We start from the raw sequence: 22,814 nt of genomic DNA, 5'->3' as shown, positions 1-22,814 counted from the left end.
CTCCTGAAGTATCGTGTTGATCGGCTGAAATGATCAATGGGTCGGTCTGAGACACTCCATTTGGTTACCGTACCAGGACTGTGCACCTACACAAACTTAACAAACAGCTAGAGGACCCTGAGGTGAATTTGGCTGAATTTGACAAAAAAGAATCACATACTGCACCTTTAAGGCTGAGCAACTGTCTGGGACCCCTGTGAAGTCCACAGACAGACTTCCTCTGACATCCTCTGTGTCTTCTACTAGCGCTGTGCCCAGGCAGCTGTGGAGGACTGTCAGAGGATCTTCAGTGCCCTCCTGCACTCCATAGAGAGAAGAGCTGAGGAGAAGCAATGCTGTTAATACACATGAACACCATAAAATAAATATACAGGGATAACAATATACCACCATTACTTGCTAAATACACCACCATTTTTGCCTTCTCTGTTGGGCTATATGATAAAAGCACATTTCTTAGATATTGCCACTAGGGGTCCCTGTCGCTCATCACTTGATGCTGTGCACTCCCATTCATACTGCACTCTCCCAAAGGAATGAATCACTGACTACACTACACTAATCTATGTTTTCCCTCTTCTGCCTTCTACCTGTAGACTTTTCAGTCTGTGTGTAAAATTCTGTGATAAAATGAACAGGATCATATTGTCATGAGAAACAGTTCATAGGATCTGTTTAAAACCAATAAAAACTTATATTGTGTTAAAAGGAGTTCAAATGCAAAACGTCTTTAATTCACTCATTGTTTACTCCATTCGTTATAATTCAGAGCTGAGGTATAATGGTATTATCAGTGATCTGATCTACAGTAGTCTAGATCTGCCGGCCTGAGATCCAATTGTTTTTGTGTCCACGCACGGATCCAGCGGAGATGGTATTATTTCCCTCATGCGAGTAAATGTTCTCACTGAGGAAACATCACCCTATCACTCTCATGGTTATTTCTCCACGTTTTACAGGCATATTGTGGATATGTTCTTCTATAAGTTAGAGTATGCTAGCGTGTGTGTGTGTGTGTGTGAACTAAACCCCACGAAACACACAAACACAGAGTTGATCAGCCTGTCTGTACATTCTGCATCTCTGCTCTTTTGTTTCTCTACTGCTGTGATTCAGGAAGAGCAGGTTTAAAGGAATTAGGTCTGCAAGATTAAACACATTATTTTGTGAGGACAAACATTTCCCCGCCTCCATCTGAACTTGAAAGACCGACGCACAATGGTAACTAGGGAGCCACTCCTCAGCACACCATGTTCTGGGGGAAAAGAAACTTAAGTATCACGTGGCAGGTCTTTCTCTTAGTGTGCTAGTGGTTGTGAGAGAAAGCAAACAAAATGGCAGAGGCAATTTTCAAGAAAGAAGAGGACTCCTTCACGTGTCCAGTCTGTCTAGATCTGCTGAAGGATCCAGTGACTATTCACTGTGGACATAATTTCTGCATGAGGTGCATTGAGGGCTGCTGGGATCAGGAGGATCAGAGAGAAGTCTACAGCTGCCCCCTATGCAAAAACACCTTCACTCCCAGACCTACACTCTACAAAAATCATCTGATTGCTGAAATGGTGGAGACATTTATGAAGACCAGAATCCAAGCTTCTCCTATTACTCCCTCTAATGCTGGACCTGGAGATGTGGAGTGTGACGTCTGCACTGGAAGAAAACTCAAAGCCATCAAGTCCTGTCTAGATTGTCTTTTGTCTTACTGCGAAACTCACTTCAAAGCTCACAATGACCTGAACCCAGGAAGAAAACACTCAGTGATTGATGCCACAGGCCATCTACAGGACAGGATCTGCTTTCGTCATAAGAAGGTTTTTGAAATATTTTGTCGAACCGATCAGAGTTGTATCTGCTATCTGTGCACGATGGACGAACATAAAGGCCATGACACAGTCACTGCTGCAGCAGAACGGACAAACAAACAGGTCAGTACTGGAGCTACATGTGTGTCCAACATTTCTATGAGGGTTCTTCTACGTTCTAACTGTGAATGTAATACTATAACTACAAGAATACTATCTCACCAGTCTTTAAGGCTGGCTTTTTCCGCAATGACTTTGCCCATTAGAGAAAGGAAGAATCAGGAAATGATTATCAGGTGCAAGATCCAGTGTTGAGTAAAAACAGGTTCTACAGGTTCTGAGCCAGCTTGACAAGTTTTTGCTGTTTAATACCAGTGCTCCTGTAAGAGGGAGCAGCAGGGTAGATCCGACAATTTTTTAGATTAGATTAGATTCAACTTTATTGTCATTGCACAGAGTACAGGTACTGAGGCAACGAAATGCAGTTAGCATCTAACCAGAAGTGCAAAGTAGAAGAGTGCAGAGTATGTGCAAATGGTAATATAAATATAGATAAATATGGTATATACAGTATGACATAAGATATAAGTGGTATGAGCAGTAAGAACATGAGCAGCAATAAAGGTGATTAGTCCAGATGTGATATAGAAAAATGTAAAGTGCAGGTGAAGGTGGCAGTAGAGGTTATAAAGTTATAAATGAGGTAGGAGACATGATAAGATATAAGTACGATGAATATGGATGACAACAATTTAACATAAATATATATATATACAATGAACAATTTAGTGCAAATGTTCAGTGGCTGTAGGTAGGTGTGTGGCAGTCAAGCCAGGGTAGAGAGGGGAATACAGGAAGGAGTGTGAGGGGGTAGCCAGGGGGAACTATCACCGTGGTGCAGAGTTCAACAGGGTGACAGCCGCAGGGAAGAAGCTGTTCCTGAGCCTGCTGGTCCGGGAACGGAGGGCCCTGTATGCCACCCAGTTTAAAGAGGCAGTGTAGATCCGACTCCACCACCCAGTTTAAAGAGGCAGTGTAGATCCGACTACACCACCCAGTTTAAAGAGGCAGTGTAGATCCGACTACACCACCCAGTTTAAAGAGGCAGTGTAGATCCGACTATGCCACCCAGTTAAAAGAGATGGGACACTATGTGTACAGGTTCTTGGTTTGGCGGGAGCAACAAAACACAATCATCCAGTTGCCAAAAAATATGTAATAGAGAGTTGCCAAAAAATATATAATATTAATTACAAACTTTGCTTTTTAAAACAAAAGGTAAACCATAACAAGGATCTATCCAAAGTCCAAGTACAACAGTGGCCCAACCGAATGGAGCACCATCCACTGTAGAATTCCTGTTCAGTCCGTCAGCATCCGCGACACCGCATCGCAGCCCCTCTAAGTCGGACACTGGCACGTGGAGAGAGAGATAAAGAGACAGAGAGAGAGAGAGAGAGAGAGAGACAGAGAGAGAGAGAGAGAGTTAGTTAGTTAGGTGCAGTCAAGGGGGCGGTGCCCGGCAGAGAGTTCCAATAATGAGTGGTCCTAATTAAAGACACAGCAACCCAAACATGCAATCAAAATAAAACACTCCTATAGAAACAAACAAAACGTGATGCATAACAAGGACCACACACCGTTATCCAACCTCCCCATATGACATCTCTTGAACTTATCTTGATTATCACTTGAAGATGATAGCGACCGCTTCAATGTGTCATTAAATCTCTTGAAAAGACTCAAATGTTCTTTTTTTTGCTTATGAATGTGCAGTTGTCATGTGTGATGTTTGATCATTATTGTTTTAAACAATTCACCGATAATACGATGAAAAGAGGCTGTTTCTTTTTGCTTTGAACAGAGGCAGTTGGGGCAGACCCAGAGGAGATTCCAGCAGAGACTCCAGGAGAGAGAGAAGGAGCTGAAGGAGCTGAGGAAGGCTGTGAAGACTCTCAATGTGAGAACTGACCACATAAGACAAAAGCTGGCACAGCAATCGCTTGTTATTGTGTCATCACCGTTATGCTGCCATCTCTACATGATACAGACCATCACAGAAAGACATGGTTTGGCAGGATGCGCCCTTGGTCATTTGATCAAGAAGAGCCAGTAACACCATCAGTGAGTTTGCTCCTTCACTTACCTGTGGATCTCCTGTCCCCCTCTCTTTGTGTGTCTCCTAACAGAGCTCTGCACAGACAGCAGTGGAGGACAGTGAGAGGATCTTTACTGAGATGATCCACTCCATTGAGAGAAGGCGCTCTGAGGTGAAAGAGCTGATCAGAACTCAGGAGAAGGCTGAGGTGAGTCGGGCTGAAGGACTCCTGAAGCGACTGGAGCAGGAGATTGCTGAGTTGAAGAGGAGAGATGCTGAGTTGGAGGAGCTTTCACACACAGAGGATCACATCCATTTCCTCAAGGTAACTGTTGATGGATTGTTACTGCACAGAATTTGAGGGCACTGATTTATGTTGAATATATTTCTAGGTGGAAATTCTAATTCAGTTTAGATATTGTTGAATTTCCTTCAAGGATCTCTACATATCCAGATTGATCATTTTTCTTCTGATCATAATAAAGTCTATAGCACTTTGAACAGGTACCTTAACCCATGCAGTGTCTGTAAAGAATTTTTTGTATTTATCACCCAAAACATTTTAACCTGATTCTTAAGAAAACTACTCAATATCATTATGGCAATTGTTAGGACAGGTTAGGTCAAATAGTAGGAATTACACTGACTGACAGGCGGGGCTTGAGTGATGTCACTACCTGTGATAAAAGCACATCTGCCCTGACATCATGGCTCACAGTTTGTTTGGAGGCACTTGAGGTGCACAGCTGCCTGCCACTCTGCCTCTTTGGTCAGGCCACATGTAGGTCAAGGCAAACCAGTGGCATTTGGACCACCATTTGTGTTGAATACACACACACACACACACACACACATACACGCGCGCACACACACACACACAAACACACACACAAAAAAACACACACACACACACACACTCACACACACGCACACACTCACACACTTACAGTACACTCTCAAACACACACACACACACGAACACAGACACTCATCCACACAAGGTAGGATCCCACTATCATGAATTTATATCATGTAGGGATAGTGTGTAGTACGTAGGCGAGGCTTTGCTTTAGTTAACGTTGTGAGGAGGGACACAGCTAACATCAGACTAACCCCTAGACAACGCATCTTAGCTGCCAAGACTGTCCTTGGTAACACAATCATTTGGAAGCCACATCCAGATGCTGCACACACACATTAAAGGATGATATCCAGGCTAGGCTTAGGCTGCACCCAGATACTCAGAATGTTACATTTAGTTAAATTCAATTCATTTCAAATCAATTCAATTCAATTCAGCTAAATTCAATTCATTTTAGTTACATTCAGTCAGTATAGAGTTCATATCTCAATCTCAAACATCAGAGGATAATATATAACTTAAGAGTCTTGTGTGCACTGTAATGGTTGAAGCTTTTAGTTAGTTAACAGAAGAAATTCAACATCAACTGTATCAACTTAATTTACTTGTCATGCAATGCAGATTGTAAATTTAAACGTACAACAATACGTGGATGCTTTATTTTGAGAGCGTAACTATTCTCTCTCTCTCTTTCTCTATTTCTGTCATCTCTTCCTCCTCTCTCTCTCTCTTTCTCTCTATCTCTGTGTTTCTTTATTTAGACTTTCCAGTCGGTCAGTGAGACAGCTGAGTCTAAAGACTTATCCTGCATTTCTGTGAAGCAAGGCCTCTCTTTTGAGGCTGTGAAGAAATCTGTCTCCTCACTAAAGACGCAGCTGGAGAATTTCTGCAAGGAGGAAGTCATGAAGATCTCTGCGTCAGGTTAATCACATTACTCACATATGTTTACATGTAATGACTTACTATACTTTCCCTCTGGATTGCACTAATAAGCTAAATGTGAGTGTGAACTTCAGGAACCTGTATTTCTCAATGTCACATATTTGTAACATATCTTATTGTATGTCGGTGAAGATGAGATACTCTGCAGGTGTCTCCATGTTTACTTGTCTGTAAGAGGGTCTTTAAGGTTGAAGAAGCTGGAGACTCATAATGTCCCTCAACAAGAGAACACAAATGTACTGCCATCATAAAAACAGAAGGTTGATGCAATGTTGACATTTACACCAGTCAGTCTTGTTTCTAATATGATTTTTTCTCTCTCAATAGTGACTAAAGTCCAGGCTATTTTGTCTCTTGAACCTACAGCCAGAGAGGATTTCCTAAAATGTGAGTTTGACACAAACACATTTTATACAGTTTACTTTTTTTCCAAATCACAAGTCAAGTTTCAGTAACAATCACATGGTCCTATGGCGTTTTAGGTCTTGGCCAAAGACCAGACCAGACACACTCTTCTGCGTGCATCTCTTAGGCACATTTGGAACATGAAGAGTCATGTACTGCCAAAAACTAGGACAATAAAGTGGCATTGATATCCAGCTGATATAAAATATGCACTTGTCCTGTGTATGTGGGAGCTGTAAAGCTATCAGATCAATGAGTCACACAAACACAGACACATACACACGTATACATATGCACACACACACACACACACACACACACACACACACACACACACACACACACACACACACACACACACACACACACACACACACACACACACACACACACACAAATGTAGACAAACATCCATGCAAACATGGATCCATGCAAAAACTCTCTTCAAACACCCACACTGTCTTTCTCTCTCTCACACACACACACACTCAGACATAAACATACTCACTTTTGAATACAGACATTCACACATGTACACCTGCACAAACAGAATCACACACAAAAACATTCCCTCACAGAATAAATCACAGAAATAAATCTCATACCCCAGACGCAAAGATTCATATATAATAACAACAACCACACACACACACACACCTAACACACACACCAAACACATATAAATACCTAAGTTTGTCCTGTCTTCTCCTCCGTCAGACTCCTGTCACTTCACACTGGATCCAAACACAGCAAACAGAAACCTCCATCTGTCTGAGGGGAACAGGAGGGTGGAATGGAGAGCTGAGGTCCAGTCATATCCTGATCATCCAGACAGATTTCATGGGTGTTGTCAGGTGCTGTGCAGAGAGGGTGTGTCTGGACGCTACTACTGGGAGGTTGAGTGGAGTGGGAAGTTGGGGGTTAATATAGCAGTCTCATATAAAAACATCAGCAGGAGAGAAGGGGGGTTTTGGTGTGGGTTTGGATATAATGATCAGTCCTGGAGTCTGGACCTCACCAGCAGCAGCTCCTCTTTCACTCACAATAATAAAGATATTAAACTCCCTCTAGTGGCCAGCTCCAGAATAGGAGTGTATGTGGATCACAGGGCAGGAACTCTGGCCTTCTACAGCGTCTCTGACACAATGACCCTCCTGCACAGAGTCCAGACCACATTCACTCACACACTCTACCCTGGATTTGGGCTAGAGTCTGGGTTTGGGTTAGGGTTTGGATCATCAGTGAAGCTGTTGTGACTTAGATGTACAGATGCTGAATCCAGACTACATTCACCCAGCCTCTCTACCCTGGGTTTAAGGTTAGACATTAGATCACCAGTGAAGCTGTTGTGACTCTGGGGTGGAGCACTGGGGTGACCCCACGTATTGGCACATCACACATCACATCATTTAACACATCACTGACATGTAAGGATCTAGCAGCTGGGCCTGAGAATCTTTGATCTTGGGGACAACAACAGACTGAAGCCATTCCCATATCTCTGGACCCCAGCTTTTACGATATCTGTACCTCTAGACCTCTGCTGTAACGCATGCAGTATCACCACAGCAGAAATAAGCCATTGTGTGTGAAAGGTTTTGATGAGCTCTGTGTTGCATAACCTCACTCTCCCAAGTGTTTAGTCCCACTGTTATTACATACACATTCTGATATCTGGTTTTATATGACAAATGTGTTTCTGTGTTTCTTTATTAATACTGTTATAATGAGACCAGTATGTTTTAAAATGTTTCTGGTGCAAAATGGTGAATAAAAAGTTATAAACAGGCATTCAATGTGCCCTAATGTACTCTTTTTCTTGATGTGTGTTTGTGAGTTTGTTTGTGTGTGTGTGTGTGTGTGTGTATATTAAATTAACATTGAAGTTCAACTAATTCAGCACTGGGTCAGCCCTTATCCCCCCCCCCCCACACACACACACACACACACAGTCTATCTCTCTCTCTCTCTCTCTCTCTCTCACACACACACACACACACAAACACACACACTCTCTCTCACTTTCTCTCTCCCTGGGTATTTCTACACTATTCCTCTCGCCTCCATCTCTCTTATCTCTTTTGTGCACATTCCCCACGTAATGAACAATATCATAGTGAGAACAAACTTGCTGGAATATTAAGACCGCCAACATACTCAGAGCTGGAACAATCTCACAGCTAGAACACTCTCACAGCTAGACGCAGAAAGTTAAAACACTCTCGCTAGAACAATCTGACAGATAGAACATTCTCATAGCTAGAAAACTCTCGGTTAGAACAAACTTGTAGCTGGAACACTCTATAGAAGGACACCAAGGCCATATCAGCTGCAACAGAGAGTCAGGGACCGGGTATGAAGAGGGATAAAGCAATCATTTCTGAGACCAGCAATTGTGACTGAGTGTGTTTGTGAAAGATGCTGAGATGGAGCAGCTTTCACACACAGAGGATCACATATAATTCCTACAGGTGATTTGAGTAACACACAGTAACAGCATTTGAGATTGCTGAGTGTCACTAGATTCAATATGGCTCCTCTGCCGCCCTGCACACACTTTCAACTTCTATGGCATCATCTCCCATCTTTGTTTTTTTCCCCATATGACTTGAAATGTCCACTAGATGGCGACATTCTTGTTGCAAGCCAAGCTTTAGTAGTTTCCTTTAAATTTCTGTTGCGGATATTACATTTTTGTAAAGAGACAGTAAACAGCTTTCTGGCGGTTTCTTCAGATCAAAAATAGTGGGAAATGAATTACAGTATTCTCTACAGTCAAGCACGTGCACAGACATTTTGGGGGGCATTTTGTAAAGATGCAGATGCAATTTCCCGCATTCTGGTGCATTTACCATGTTTTTAGATAGGAAATGATCTCTCTCTTTCATTGTTTTTCCTTGGAGTCGGCATGGTCTGCAATTACTGACTACTATTATGTTCTGGTAGACTGGGTAAACCCAGCCCGATCTGCAATCCTAAATACGATTGAGCTTGGGCCGGCTGATAGCCAGGATAATGTTTTGGTGTAATACACAGAGGACTGACACTGACAACTTTGCTACTTTATTCTCCATTTAATGAGAGCAAAAGATTTAAAAGGAGGATTTAAAAAGTCGTTAGAAAAACTAGCATGTTAGCTAACGTTAACTCCAGATAAGCTAACGGTTGTTATGGCAATAAAAAAAAACCACCAGCATTTTATTTTTGTAGCTAGTTGAAAAAAATATCCTGGTCATCGCTTTCTGCCCGAAACACAGACGCCTAGGTCTGAACACAGTCAAAAGCACAACATATTTCAGACCCGGATTAAGAAATCAACAAATGCTGTTCCACTTGTAATGGGTAAATAAAGTATGGTATTGCCTAGTGCTAGTTGTAGGTACATAGCTTGCTTATCTAGCTATAATCATAATGTTTGCAGAAGGATCTTTGTGACTTAATGCTAGTATAGCCAGAGAATGTCTCATAGGGGTGCTTTGGCCACTAAAGGGAAAACTTGGGCAACTCTGACTTACTTTCCTCTTCCTCGAAAAAAACATCCTTAAGTCCATCTCGTCTGAGGAACAGTCAATGTCTGAAACCAAGTGCTAGCAGCTAGAGAGACATTTCGATCAAAGAGTATGGGGGTTGAATCTGCGTGCGTGATGAGGCAGTATGTGCAGGAAAACGCGGAGTGGATTTCTATTGCTATGGGTATTCCTCCTACTGATAAAGTGGAACTGATTTGATTGTCAAGCAATGGAAAGAACGCTGGAGTAGTAGACCAGTCATGCACTAATATTTTGATGGCAAATGTGGGGGGGTCCAAACGAGGGGGGGCACGTGACGTGACCCCCCCCCCCCCCCCCCCCCCCCCCCAGTTATATTGTGGCGACGCCCATGGGGGCAGGTGCTCAAACCAAAAAAAGGGCACCCATCGCCAAAATGATTAATGAAATTAAAAATAATCATAAATAACAAACACAGTAGGATATTCTCAACTTAAATATTTATTTTTGTTAACAAACTAACTCAAATTATCTCCTGAACATAACTCAGTCCTACACTCTGTCTGTCCTTCTTCATCCATGATGGGCTCCTCTGAACCAGGTATAGGGTTACTGATTCTCCCTTATTTGTTTTACTAGTTGATGGCCTGATCCAAGATAAAAGAGAGCTGCTACCCTAGCTGCTTGCTGCAGTTCCCTGTCCTTCTGCTTTTGGACACATTTTATTTTACTGTTTTCTGACTGAGTTGAAGCATAAGTAGCATTACACTAATAATATACCACAATATACCTCACCAGACTGTCATGTAGCTCAACTTAAGACCTACCTTTCATTTCAATAATTGCGATTTTAAATTAAACAAAACTGGTGAACTTGTCTAATTTGTAGAACCGTAAAACTGCCTTTAAATTCTCTGCCTGCCTGCCTGGGGGGTATTCGTCGTAGCTCGCTAAGCGGTTTAGCGAGCTAATTTAGATAAGATAAAAAACGCCCCTCTTTTTGGTTTGTGGAAGCAACTTTTGATAAATCACCATAGTTACATATTGATTAGCACTAACCTGCTCCAGGGCAGGCTAACTTAAGTGTAGCTGGATAAGCTTGCCACACCCCCGGAAAAAGGAGGGATCCTATTGACCAAGGACTGATATTAGATAGTTAATAAGATTAGCGGAGGGAGAGAGTTCTTTGCAATCGCCAAGATCAATTATTCTTGTATGAGCGCTACCGATTCAGCCGACAAGGAATAATTAATTTACAAGACCTTCTCGAGTCATTTATTGCAAACACCACAGTCGAACATTGACTGTCTTGCGCTTTTTTGCGAGTAGTACATTTTTGTAGTGTCGGTGATGCGGAGAACAAAGCACTCATAATTATATGAGTGTTATTAGTACTGTACTAATAGTACACCATAGCATATCATTATTGTAGAAAATGATTAAGGTGGACTCATGATAAGAATAGAGAGAAATACAGACAATTTATTTTAACTGCTTCAATTTATTGCATTTGTTATTAATACATTTAGTCATTTAACAGACGCTTTTATTCAAAGCGACTTACAAGGAAATGTAAAAATACATCAAGGAAGGAGGTGAGGGGATTTGAACTAGCAACCTTGCAGATTTGAACGGGTAGAGGAAACCTCTGTACCAGTTGGCACTTGCTGTCAGGTATTCATACATAGATATCACCCTATAAACATCCCAACACCCCTTGCTCTCACAGCGGTGGCGGTGTTGAATTTTGCCATGATTATGGTCTTGTATTCTTCATAAGCGTTCATATTCATCTCCTGCTCGCCAGCGGAGAAAAAAAGAGCCCTTTTCTTTGAGTTTAGAACCATTATACCGTTAGAAAATCATGGTTTTGGTGATCGACCTTTCCTGCCTTTTGAAGTAGGACGTGCACGCGCAATTGCCCTGATAAGTTTAGCCTGGTTGAAATGAACCACATGATTTGGATGCGGATCAGCCGTTAACAAACCGATATTTACTGTTCTCAATCAGCTTGCTAATCTTAACAGGCTAAAAGGCCAATTGATTAACTTAGCTTCAACCCTACGACGAACGGGCCCCAGGTCATCCACCACAACATCAATATCAATATTGACTCTTTATCTCTTGTTCCATCCAAAACAGCAAGAAACCTCTGGGTCATTATTGATGACCAACTGACCTTCACGGCCCACATCGCCTCTGTCTCCAGGTCGTGCCGCTTTGCGCTATACAACATCCGCAAAATCAGGCCGTACCTAACCCAGTATGCCACCCAGCTGCTGGTGCAAACCTTGGTGAGTTCCCGCCTTGACTACTGCAACGCCCTCCTAACGGGCCTGCCGGCTTGCGTGTTGAAACCACTACAAATGATCCAGAACGCGGCGGCGCGTCTGGTGTTCAACCAACCGAAAAGGGCACACGTCACCCCGCTACTCATTGAGCTCCACTGGCTGCCGGTAGCTGCTCGCATTAAGTTCAAGTCACTTATGCTTGCCTACAGAGTGCTTGCTGGTTCAGCTCCCACCTACCTAAATGCTCTTGTAAGGCCAAATGTTACACCCAGGACGCTGCGCTCGTCTAGTGAGCGTTGTTTGACACTGCCGTCTGTGCAAGCACGGCAATCCAGACTATTCTCATTTGTAGTTCCACGTTGGTGGAACGAACTGCCTAGTACTACCAGAGCAGGGGCGTCCCTCTCTACCTTCAAGAAGCTTTTGAAGACCCAACTCTTCAGAGCGCACCTCCCTTCCTAACTGGCACCTTGACTAGTGCTTAACTTGCACTTCAGCAGTTACATTCCTGCACTTCTTTTTCCTTTATAGGTCGTTTTTCTAATTCTTATGTAAAGCAGTATTTATTGTTACGCCATGTTTTTTATTGCTCTTAGCTTGACTGTTCTCTCCCTTGTACGTCGCTTTGCACAAAAGCGTCTGCTAAATGACTAAATGTAATGTAAATGTAGGTGCCTGCCACTCATGTAACCACAACCACACACACACACACACAAACCACACGCCTAACACATATAAACACCTACATTTGTCCTGTCTTCTCTTCCATCAGACTCATGCCAATTCACACTGGATCCAAACACAGCATACAGACACCTCACATGTAGGTCAAGACAAACCAGTGGCATTTGGACAACCATTTGTGTTGGATTAATTTGGGATTCATAACATCAACCAAAAAACTTGAACTTAAAGAATCACCACATGGGCTTACCCCGCTAGCAGTTAGCCAGCTTGAGAAAGCTCCCTGGCAGGCAGTGCTCACACACACACCTACACTCTCAAACACAAACACACACACACACACACACACATACACAGACACACTCATCTGCACACGGTAGGATCCCACTATCATGAATTTACATCATATAGGGATAGTGTGTTGTATGTAAGTGAGGCTTTGCTTTGCTTTAGTTTACGTTGTGAAGAGGGACACAGCTAACATCAGACTAAACACCAGATAACGCATCTTAGCTGCCAAGACTGTCCTTGGTAACACAATCATTTGGGGGCCGCGGACCCCTGGTTGAAAACCCGTGCATTAGAGGATAATATCTAACTTAAGAGTCTCGTGTACACTGAAATAGTTTAAGTTTTTAGTTATAATTAACAAAAACGTTTCCTGATCAACTGTATGAACTGTATTTAAACTTACAACTTACTTGCTTTATTTTGAGAATGTAGCTATTCTCTTTCACGGTCTCTCTCTCTCTCTCTCTATCTCTGTCATCTCTTCCTCCTCTCTCTCTTTCTCTCTATCTCTCTGTGTTTCTTTATTTAGACTTTCCAGTCGGTCAGTGAGACACCAGAGTCTAAAGACTTATCCTGCATCTCTGTGAAGCAAGGCCTCTCTTTTGAGGCTGTGCAGAAATCTGTCACCTCACTAAAGACGCAGCTGGAGAATTTCTGCAAGGAGGAAGTCATGAAGATATCTGCAACAGGTTAATCACATTACTCACATATGTTTACATGTAATGACTTACTATACTTTCCCTCTGGATTGTACTAATAAGGTAAATGTGATTGTGAACTTCAGGAACCTGTATTTCTCAATATCACATATCCTTTGTAACAAATCCTTTGTATGTCGGTAAAGCTGAGATACTCTACAGGTGTCTCCATGTTTATTTGTCTTAAGAGGGTCTTTAAGGTTGAAGAAGCTGGAGACTCATAATGTCCCTCAAGAGAACACAAATGTACTGCCATCATAAAAACAGAAGGTTGATGCAATGTTGACATTTACACCTGTTAGTCTTGTTTCTAATATGATTCTTTCTCTCTCAATAGTGACTAAAGTCCAGGCCATTATGCCTCCTGAACTGACAACAAGAGAGGATTTCCTACAATGTGAGTTTGACACTTTCACATTTTATACAGTTTACTTTATTCCAAATCACAAGTCAAGTTTCAGTAGAAATCACATTTTCATCCCCCTCACGCAAAGAATCATATAAAATAGCAACAACCACACACACATACCTAACACATATAAGTTTGTCCCGTCTTCTCCTCCATCAGACTCCTGTCATTTCACACTGGATCCAAACACAGCAAACAGAAACTTCCATCTGTCTACGGGGAACAGGAGGGTGAAGAGAAAAAATAAGGTCCAGTCATATTCTGATCATCCAGAGAGATTTGATGAGTGGTGTTATCAGGTGCTGTGTCGAGAGGGTGTGTCTGGACGCTGCTACTGGGAGGTTGAGTGGAGTGGGGAGTGGGTTAATATATCAGTCTCATATAAAAGCATCAGCAGGAGAGGACAGGTTAATGACTGTTGGTTTGGACGTAATGATCAGTCCTGGAGACTGACCATCAACCGCACCAGCTCCTCTTTCTGGCACAATAATAAAGAGACTAAACTCCCTCTAGGGGCCAGCTCCAGAATAGGAGTGTATGTGGATCACAGGGCAGGAACTCTGGCCTTCTACAGTATCTCTGACACAATGACCCTCCTGCACAGAGTCCAGACCACATTCACTCACACGCTCTACCTTGGGTTTGGGCTAGATACTGGATCATCAGTGAAGCTGCTGTGACTGACATATCTAGATGCTGTTAGCACATACATCTTACACATCACATCATTTAACACATTACTGACACGTAAGGATCTAGCAGCTGGGCCTGAGAATCTTTGGACAACCACAGACTGAAGCCATTCCCCCATCTCTGGACCCCAGCTATTACAATATCTGTACCTCTAGACCTCTGCTGTAACACATGCAGTGTCACCACAGCAGAAATAAGCCATTGTGTGTGAAAGATGTTATGAACTCTGTGTTGCATAACCTCACACTCCCAAGTGTTTAGTCCCTCTGTTATTGCATACATGTTCTGATACCTGGTTTTATGACAACCACAATATTATGTACTATGGCAGTAAATCTTATTGAGAGTATTCATCCAAACAATTGACACCCAATGAAATGTGTTTCTGTATTTCTTTATTAATGCCATTATCATGAGACCAGTATGTTTCAAAATGTTTCTCTTGAAAAAAGGTGAATAAAAAGTTATAATAAGTCAGTCAGTACATTAAATTATCAGTGAAGTTCACCTAATTCAGCACTGAGTCAGCCCTTATCTCTCCCTCTCTCTCTCCCCCTCTCTCTCACACACTCTCTGCAGCTGTGCAGTTTCTCTTGATCTGCTAAGGGATCCAGCGACTATGACGCCATGCGTTGCAGTTACTGCAATGGTTAGGTGCACACCTTCACTCCGAGACCGCCTTGGAACTAGAACACTAACAGCTAGAACAATATCATAGTGAGAACACATTTATAGCTGTTACATTAATACTCAGAGCTGGAACACTCTCACAGTTAGAACTCTCTCAAAGCTAAAACACTCTCAGTTGGAACAAACTTGTAGCTGGAACACTCTATAGAAGGACACTAAGACCATGTGATAGAATCAGCTGCAACAGAGAGTCAGGGACCAGGTATGAAGAGGGATAGAGCAGTAGTTTCTGAGACCAGTATTTGTGACTGTGAGGGTGTTTGTGAAAGAGGCTGAGATGGAGCAGCTTTCACACACAGAGGATCACATATATTTCCTCCAGGTAACATCAATGATTTGAGTAACACTTCTTGCAGCATTTGAGATTCCTGAGTGTCACTAGATTCAACACAGCTCCCCGGCCGCCCACATATGGCATCATTATCTCCTGGCCTTATTTTCTTTCATATGACTTGAAATGTCCACCAGATGGCGACATTCTTGCTGCAAGCAAAGCTTTAGTACAATTTCCTTTTAATTTCTGTTGCGGATATTCAGTTTTTGTAAAGAGACAGTAAACTGCTTTCTGGCGGTTTATTCAGTTCATGAATGGTGAAAAATGAATTACAGTATTCTCTACATGTCAGCGTTTGCAAAGAACTTTGTTCTTAACTGACTCAAAGGCCTTGTCCTTATCAATGACAGGAGGCTGTTTACACGAACACGCCCACCCAACCAGGAAGTCGTTTCAAAGTTGCAGCGATTTCAGGCGAAACGAAACTACGTGAAAACCTGTGGGGCGTTACACAGCACAAACGAAGAATGGCAGAAGCGGCTGCAAGTAACCACGAACTTTTTACATGTCCGATTTGTTTGGATCTTCTTAGGGATCCAGTGACTATTCATTGTGGACACAGTTACTGTATGGGCTGCATTACGAGCTGCTGGGATCAGGAAGATCAGAAGGGAGTCTACAGCTGCCCCCAGTGCAGACAGACGTTCACCCCAAGACCCGTTTTAAACAAAAATAATATTTTTGCTGAACTTGTGGAAAAGATCAAGAAGACCCAAATCCAAGCTTCTGCTCCTGTTCCATCTACTGCTGGACCTGGAGATGTGGAGTGTGACGTCTGCACTGGGACAAAACTCAAAGCTGTGAAGTCCTGTCTGGAATGTCTGGTGTCATATTGTGAAACTCATTACAAAGCTCACAATGACACACACCCTGGGCAAAAACACAATGTGACTGATGCCACAGGCCAGCTGCAAAAGAGGATCTGCAGCAAACATGAGAAGCCTCTAGATATATTTTGTCGTACGGACCAAAGTTGTGTTTGTTTGCTTTGTCTGGTGGATGAACACAAGGGCCATGACACTGTGTCAGCCTCTGCAGGGAGGAGAGAGAAGCAGGTAAGGACAGGAGTTATCTTGGTGATAGATTGGACTTGTGTAGTAGGGTTTCCAACTGGAAGACAGGCTATAGACTCATCCTCTTTAGGTTATTATAGAGTGAGGCAGAGAGAGAATGACAATGTCATAAAAACATTTCTGTCTAATGAAGTTGTAAAACCAGATGGTTAACTTCAGACTGTCAGCATACTCATACAGAAATGAAAACACATAGCCTAATTCAATTTAAGAGCTATAACATTTAAAAAAAGAGATGTGAACTGTACCTAAATAATATAACATATAAAGCCTAAATTACCCTTTAATGTATTATGTTTGTGGGCATTTTGTAATACTTCTCTTATTTAACAGTAATTTATATTAAGTTGGGCACATCATGCTTTCTGCCTGCAATATTGCTGCACAGTCCTCTCAGATGAGCCCAGTGATTAGCGTGCTAAAATGGCATTTTGTAGGGTCCTGGGTGGTTGACACTATGACTGAATGACATTACATGGTTATCAACTGCCTAGAGGTCACAGGTCACTCAGTGAGGGTATAGTTGCAGTAAGGGTGTGTTGGACATTTTTATTAACTCCACAAGAGAAACTATCAATACGATTAAATAAAGATTTACTGCATGTATGGTAAACTGTTGCTGTATAGTTGCTGTAAGGGTGTGTTGAATAATACATACTATAAATACGATTAAATAAAGATTCACTGCATGTAAGCTCAGTCAATCAGTGTTCCTGCTGGTTCTCTCTTTTGCTCCACAAAGACAAGACTTATTTTGTGTTTTTCTCAAGCCTTGCAATGAAACCTTAACCAGCTTGTTCTTTCAGGAATGCTATCAGACAATAATAATATGTTGATGCCACCATAACTGTTTGTTGTGGATGTGATGTATTCCTTCAACATAGACACACTTGGGGGAGACCCAGAGTAAAATCCAGCAGAGAATCCATGAGAGAGAGATGGAGCTGAAGGAACTGAGGAAGGTTGTGGAGACTCTCAAGGTGAGTACTGACCAGAGGAGAGGAGGTCAAAAGCTGGCTGCTGGAGGAGCCATTTCAGGCTCAATCAGGGCTCTCCTCCAGTCAGCCAGACAGGAGTATGTATTGCTGAGCCACTTTCCAGCTCATCTGAGCCACACTGTGGGTACCAGGCTGTGTGGAGGAGCTGAGTGAGTGGGCTGCTTTAAATGGATCCCTCCTCTTTGTGTGTCTCCTAACAGAGCTCTGCAAAGACAGCAGTGGAGGACAGTGAGAGGATCTTTACTGAGATGATCCGCTCTATTGAGAAAAGGTGCTCTGAGGTGAAAGAGCTGATCAGAGATCAAGAGAAGGCTGAGGTGAGTCGGGCTAAAGCACTGCTGAAGCAACTGGAGCAGGAGATTGCTGAGCTGAAGAGGAGAGATGCTGAGCTGGAGCAGCTTTCACACACAGAGGATGACATCCATTTCCTCAAGGTAATTGTTGATGATGGATTGTTAGTGCACAGAATGTTTGAGGGCACTGATTTATGTTGAATATATTCCTAGGTGGACATTTGTTGATACACAATTTTGATACATTTAGATATTGTTGAATTTCCTTCAAGGATCTTTACATTTCCAGATAGATCCTCATTCTTTTATTCATATTATAACACAGTTCACAGACAGTACTTTGAACAGATACCTTACCCCATGCAGTTTCGGTGTCTATAAAGAATGTTTTTGAATTCATCACTCAAAACATTTGAGCACGATGAAGACGATTTCATTCTTCAGAAAACTGCTAAAAATCATTATGGCAATTGTTAGGACAGGTTAGGTCACATGGTAGCAAGAACCCTTACTGACAGGCGGGGCTTGAGTGATGTCATTACCTGTGGTTAATCGATCAAAGCACATCTGCCCTGACATCATGGCTCACAGTTTGTTTGGAGGCACTTGAGGTGCACAGGTGCCTGCCACTCTGCCTCTTTGGTCAGGCCACATGTAGGTCAAGGCAAACCAGCGGCATTTGGACAACCATTTAAGTTGGATTCATTTGGGATTCATAACATCAACCAAAAAACTTGAACTTAAAGAATCACCACATGGGCTTACCCCACTAGCAGTTAGCCAGCTTGAGAGAGCTGCCTGGCAGGGAATGCTTACACACACGCACGCAAAAAGTTACAGAATACAGATTGTACCCTTAAACTTACAACTTACTTATACGTGGATGCTTTATTTTTGAGAATTTAGCTATTTCCTCTCTCTCTCTCTCTCTTCCTCTCTATCTTTGTCATCTCTTCCTCCTCTCTCTCTTTCTCTCTATCTCTGTGTTTCTTTATTTAGACTTTCCAGTCGGTCAGTGAGACACCTGAGTCTAAAGACTTATCCTGCATCTCTGTGAAGCAAGGCCTCTCTTTTGAGGCTGTGAAGAAATCTGTCTCCTCACTAAAGACGCAGCTGGAGAATTTCTGCAAGGAGGAAGTCATGAAGATATCTGCATCAGGTTAATCACATTACTCACATATGTTTACATGTAATGACTTACTATACTTTCCCTCTGGATTGTACTAATAAGCTAAATGTGATGGTGAACTTCAGGAATCTATATTTCTCAATATCACATATTTGTAACATATCCTTTGTATGTCAGTGAAGCTGAGATACTCTACAGGTGTCTCCATGTTTACTTGTCTTAAGAGGGTCTTTAAGGTTGAAGAAGCTGGAGACTCATAATGTCCCTCAAGAAGAGAACACAAATTGACTGCCATCATAAAAACAGAAGGTTGATGCAATGTTGACATTTACACCAGTCAGTGTTTTTTCTAATATGATTCTTTCTCTCTCAATAGTGACTGAAGTCCAGGCTGTTTTGCCTCCTGAACTTACAACCAGAGAGGATTTCCTACAATGTGAGTTTGGCACAAACACATTTTATACAGTTTACTTTATTCCAAATCACAAGTCAAGTTTCAGTAGCAATCACATTTTCAGAATGGCCCTACATGTTTAAGCATTGCAACATTTTGTTATGGCTATTATAGTTCATGGGTAGAGGAAACAGTGTCTTTTCCAGACCATCATGCTTCCTATAACCACTGATAAGGAGCAGTTCCACGTGTTTGGCCTTTGTTTCATGTCACCCACCAAGGCAAGGTCTTTATGCCACCAGCCTGTGTACGTGTCCTAAAATGGCGTTCTAAACGGAAGTTCGGGAGGAGATGTTACACCCCTCTCACATCAATCACCTACACTTAATTTAAACTCAGTTCTCCTTATCAGCACAAACACACCACAATCCACAATTCAAGAACAATATTCCAAAGGACTCAAATTTTGATGGATACATTAATTATCCAGACATGCTTTAGTCATACATAAGTAAGTCAGTGTGACTGAAACAGCATGTAAACAAGAATACAACAAATGGATTCATCATGTGACATGGATAGTAGCTTTGGCCCAGTCCAGTGGTTCTGATGCTGCCAGTGTTTTACTGACTGCAGGTCAGGACAAGTCTATTCGGGTCAGAACTCCTCCAGTATAGATGAATGGTTCACTCCTGTCCTGTTACATAGATCCTTAAAGGCACTGTGCACAATTCTGGTGAAAGGTTGTTATTTGAGCTCACCAGCCAATCAGATTACACCCCTCCTCTTTGTGGTCCTGAAGCAATGTGTTGATTGGCTGAAATAGTGTGTGTAGTGTGTAGTAGTATGTAGTGTAGGCAACGGCAGGGTGCCTGTATGTGTGTGTGTCTGGCTGCACAACATCCTTGAGTATACATGGGGAGTGCAAACACAAACACAAACACACACACACACACACACACACACACAAACTCACCCACACACACTCACTTTAACATTTACTTATTCTGTCACTCAGTGAGATGTTAACATGAGAAATATTTGTGTTGTCCTCTCTTCCATCAGACTCATGCCAATTCACACTGGATCCAAACACAGCATACAGACTCCTCCATCTGTCTGAGGGGAACAGGAGGGTGGAGTGGGGAGCTGAGCTCCAGTCATATCCTGATCATCCAGAGAGATTTGATGGGTGGTGTCAGGTGCTGTGTAGAGAGGGTGTGTCTGGACGCTGCTACTGGGAGGTTGAGTGGAGTGGGTGGGGGGGTTATATAGCAGTCTCATATAAAAGCATCAGCAGGAAAGGAGTGAATGAATGTGGGTTTGGATGTGATGATCAGTCCTGGAGTCTGAGACTCTACAGCCTCAGCTCCTCTTTCTGTCACAATAATAAAGAGACTAAACTCCCTCTAGTGCGCGGCTCCAGAATAGGAGTGTATGTGGATCACAGGGCAGGAACTCTGGCCTTCTACAGCGTCTCTGACACAATGACCCTCCTGCACAGAGTCCAGACCACATTCACTCACACACTCTACCCTGGGTTTTGGCTAGGTTCTAGATCATCAGTGAAGCTGCTGTGACAGACATATCTAGATGCTGCTAGCACAAACATACATGTGGTAAATGCATACAAACATAACATTGTAAATACATGATACATATAAACTAAGGGGGGGGGGTTGAGAGCATTAAAGTATTGTAGAATAGCTTAATATTCTTAGGCTCTGGATCATCAGTGAAGCTGCTGTGACTGACATGTGTAGAAGCTGTTAGCACATACATATCACACACCACATCATTTAACATATCACTCACATGTAAGGATCTAGCAGCAGGGATTGAGAATCTTTGATCTTCGGGACAACAACAGACTGAAGCCATTCCCCAATCTCTGGACCCCAGCTATTACAATATCTGTACCTCTAGACCTCTGCTGTAACGCATGCATCACCACAGCAGAAATAAGCCATTGTGTGTGAAAGGTTTTGATGAGTTCTGTGTTGCATAACTTCACTCTCCCAAGTGTTTAGTCCCTTTGTTATTGCATACACATTCTGATATCTGGTTTTATATGACCAATGTCTTTCTTTATTAATACCGTTATAACAAGACCAGTATGTTTTAAAATGTTTCTGGTGCAAAATAGTGAATAAAAAGTTATAAACTTTTTCTTGGTGTGTGTGTTTGTAAATGTGTCTGCAACAAAATGGACACATTCTAAAGGGAACCACATCATTGCAGCTGTGCAGTTTCTCTAGATCTGCTAAGGGATCCAGCGACCATGATGACGCCATGCGGTTGCAGTTACTGCAATCAATGGTTAGGGGCACACCTTCACTCCGAGACCGGCTTGGAACTAGAACACTCTCATAGCAAGAACACTCTAACAGCTAGAACAATATCATAGTGTGAACACAATAGATGGAACATTAAGACAGCTCAAAATACTCAGAGCTGGAACACTCTCACGGTAAGAACTCTCTCACAGCTTGAACACAGAAAGTTAAAACTATCTCACTGGAACAAACATAGACATGGCTATTGGGTTTCCAACTGGAAGGAAAGACAGGCTATAGACTCATCCTCTTTAGGTTATTATAGAGTGAGGCAGAGAGAGAATAACAATGACATAAAAACACTCCTGTCAAATGAAGTTGTTTAACCAGATGGTTAACTTCAGCCTGTCAGCATCCTCATACAGGAATGAAAACACATCGCCTAATTCAGTTCTAGGAGCTATGACATTTAAAAAAACAGAAATCAGACAGAGAATATCCGGTTACATGTGAACTGTACCTAAATAATACATAAACATAAAAAGCCTAAATTACCATTTAATGTATTATGTATTATGGGCAGGGCCGGCTTGTCCATAAGGGCGATTGGGGCGAAGCACTGCCTAGGAAAAAAAAAAAAAAAAAAACTCCTGATGTATAAACGCAATATCCTTGTAAGTCGCGTAAATGACGATTTTCGGTCGGATTCTACCACTAGGCCGTCTGATCTGCCTCTGTATGTCATTGTCGAATCATGTAACAGTCATTCAGTCAGCCTAAAGTCGTGCTTCAAATGGCCCCACCCCTTCTGGGGCGATTTGGGGCGAAATGAAAATCGCCCCAGACCTCTCCCATTGACTCCCATGTTAAATCGATTTTTTTTCACAAAACAGAGCTCTCAATGCATTCTCTATGGCTTCCGGGAGGGCTCGCCCCTCCTGTTCGTGTCATAAGTAATCGACGT

The 22,814-nt window shown here is 42.4% G+C and overlaps 2 protein-coding genes across 2 annotated transcripts; both read left to right on the top strand.

Annotated features, from left to right (window-relative positions):
* Positions 1-1,294: 1,294 nt before the first annotated feature.
* LOC122130261 (tripartite motif-containing protein 16-like) lies at positions 1,295-15,154 on the top strand. The gene is made up of 6 exons (XM_042704931.1): positions 1,295-1,925; positions 3,667-3,762; positions 3,992-4,225; positions 13,393-13,552; positions 13,899-13,958; positions 14,130-15,154. Exons 1-6 carry the CDS (start codon positions 1,335-1,337, stop codon positions 14,648-14,650), a joined length of 1,662 nt encoding a protein of 553 aa, XP_042560865.1. The 5' UTR covers positions 1,295-1,334; the 3' UTR covers positions 14,651-15,154.
* A 985-nt stretch (positions 15,155-16,139) lies between these two features.
* On the top strand, positions 16,140-22,491 carry LOC122130262 (tripartite motif-containing protein 16-like). The gene is made up of 6 exons (XM_042704932.1): positions 16,140-16,742; positions 17,645-17,740; positions 17,959-18,192; positions 19,051-19,210; positions 19,557-19,616; positions 20,640-22,491. The coding sequence occupies exons 1-6, from the start codon at positions 16,155-16,157 to the stop codon at positions 21,152-21,154; spliced, it is 1,653 nt and encodes a 550-aa protein (XP_042560866.1). The 5' UTR covers positions 16,140-16,154; the 3' UTR covers positions 21,155-22,491.
* The last annotated feature ends 323 nt before the right edge of the window (positions 22,492-22,814 follow it).

Source organism: Clupea harengus, unplaced genomic scaffold, assembly GCF_900700415.2.
Source record: "Clupea harengus unplaced genomic scaffold, Ch_v2.0.2, whole genome shotgun sequence".
NCBI lineage: Eukaryota > Metazoa > Chordata > Actinopteri > Clupeiformes > Clupeidae > Clupea > Clupea harengus.
The sequence above is the reverse complement of the archived record's forward strand: the minus strand, read 5'-3'. Positions and strand labels throughout refer to the sequence as shown.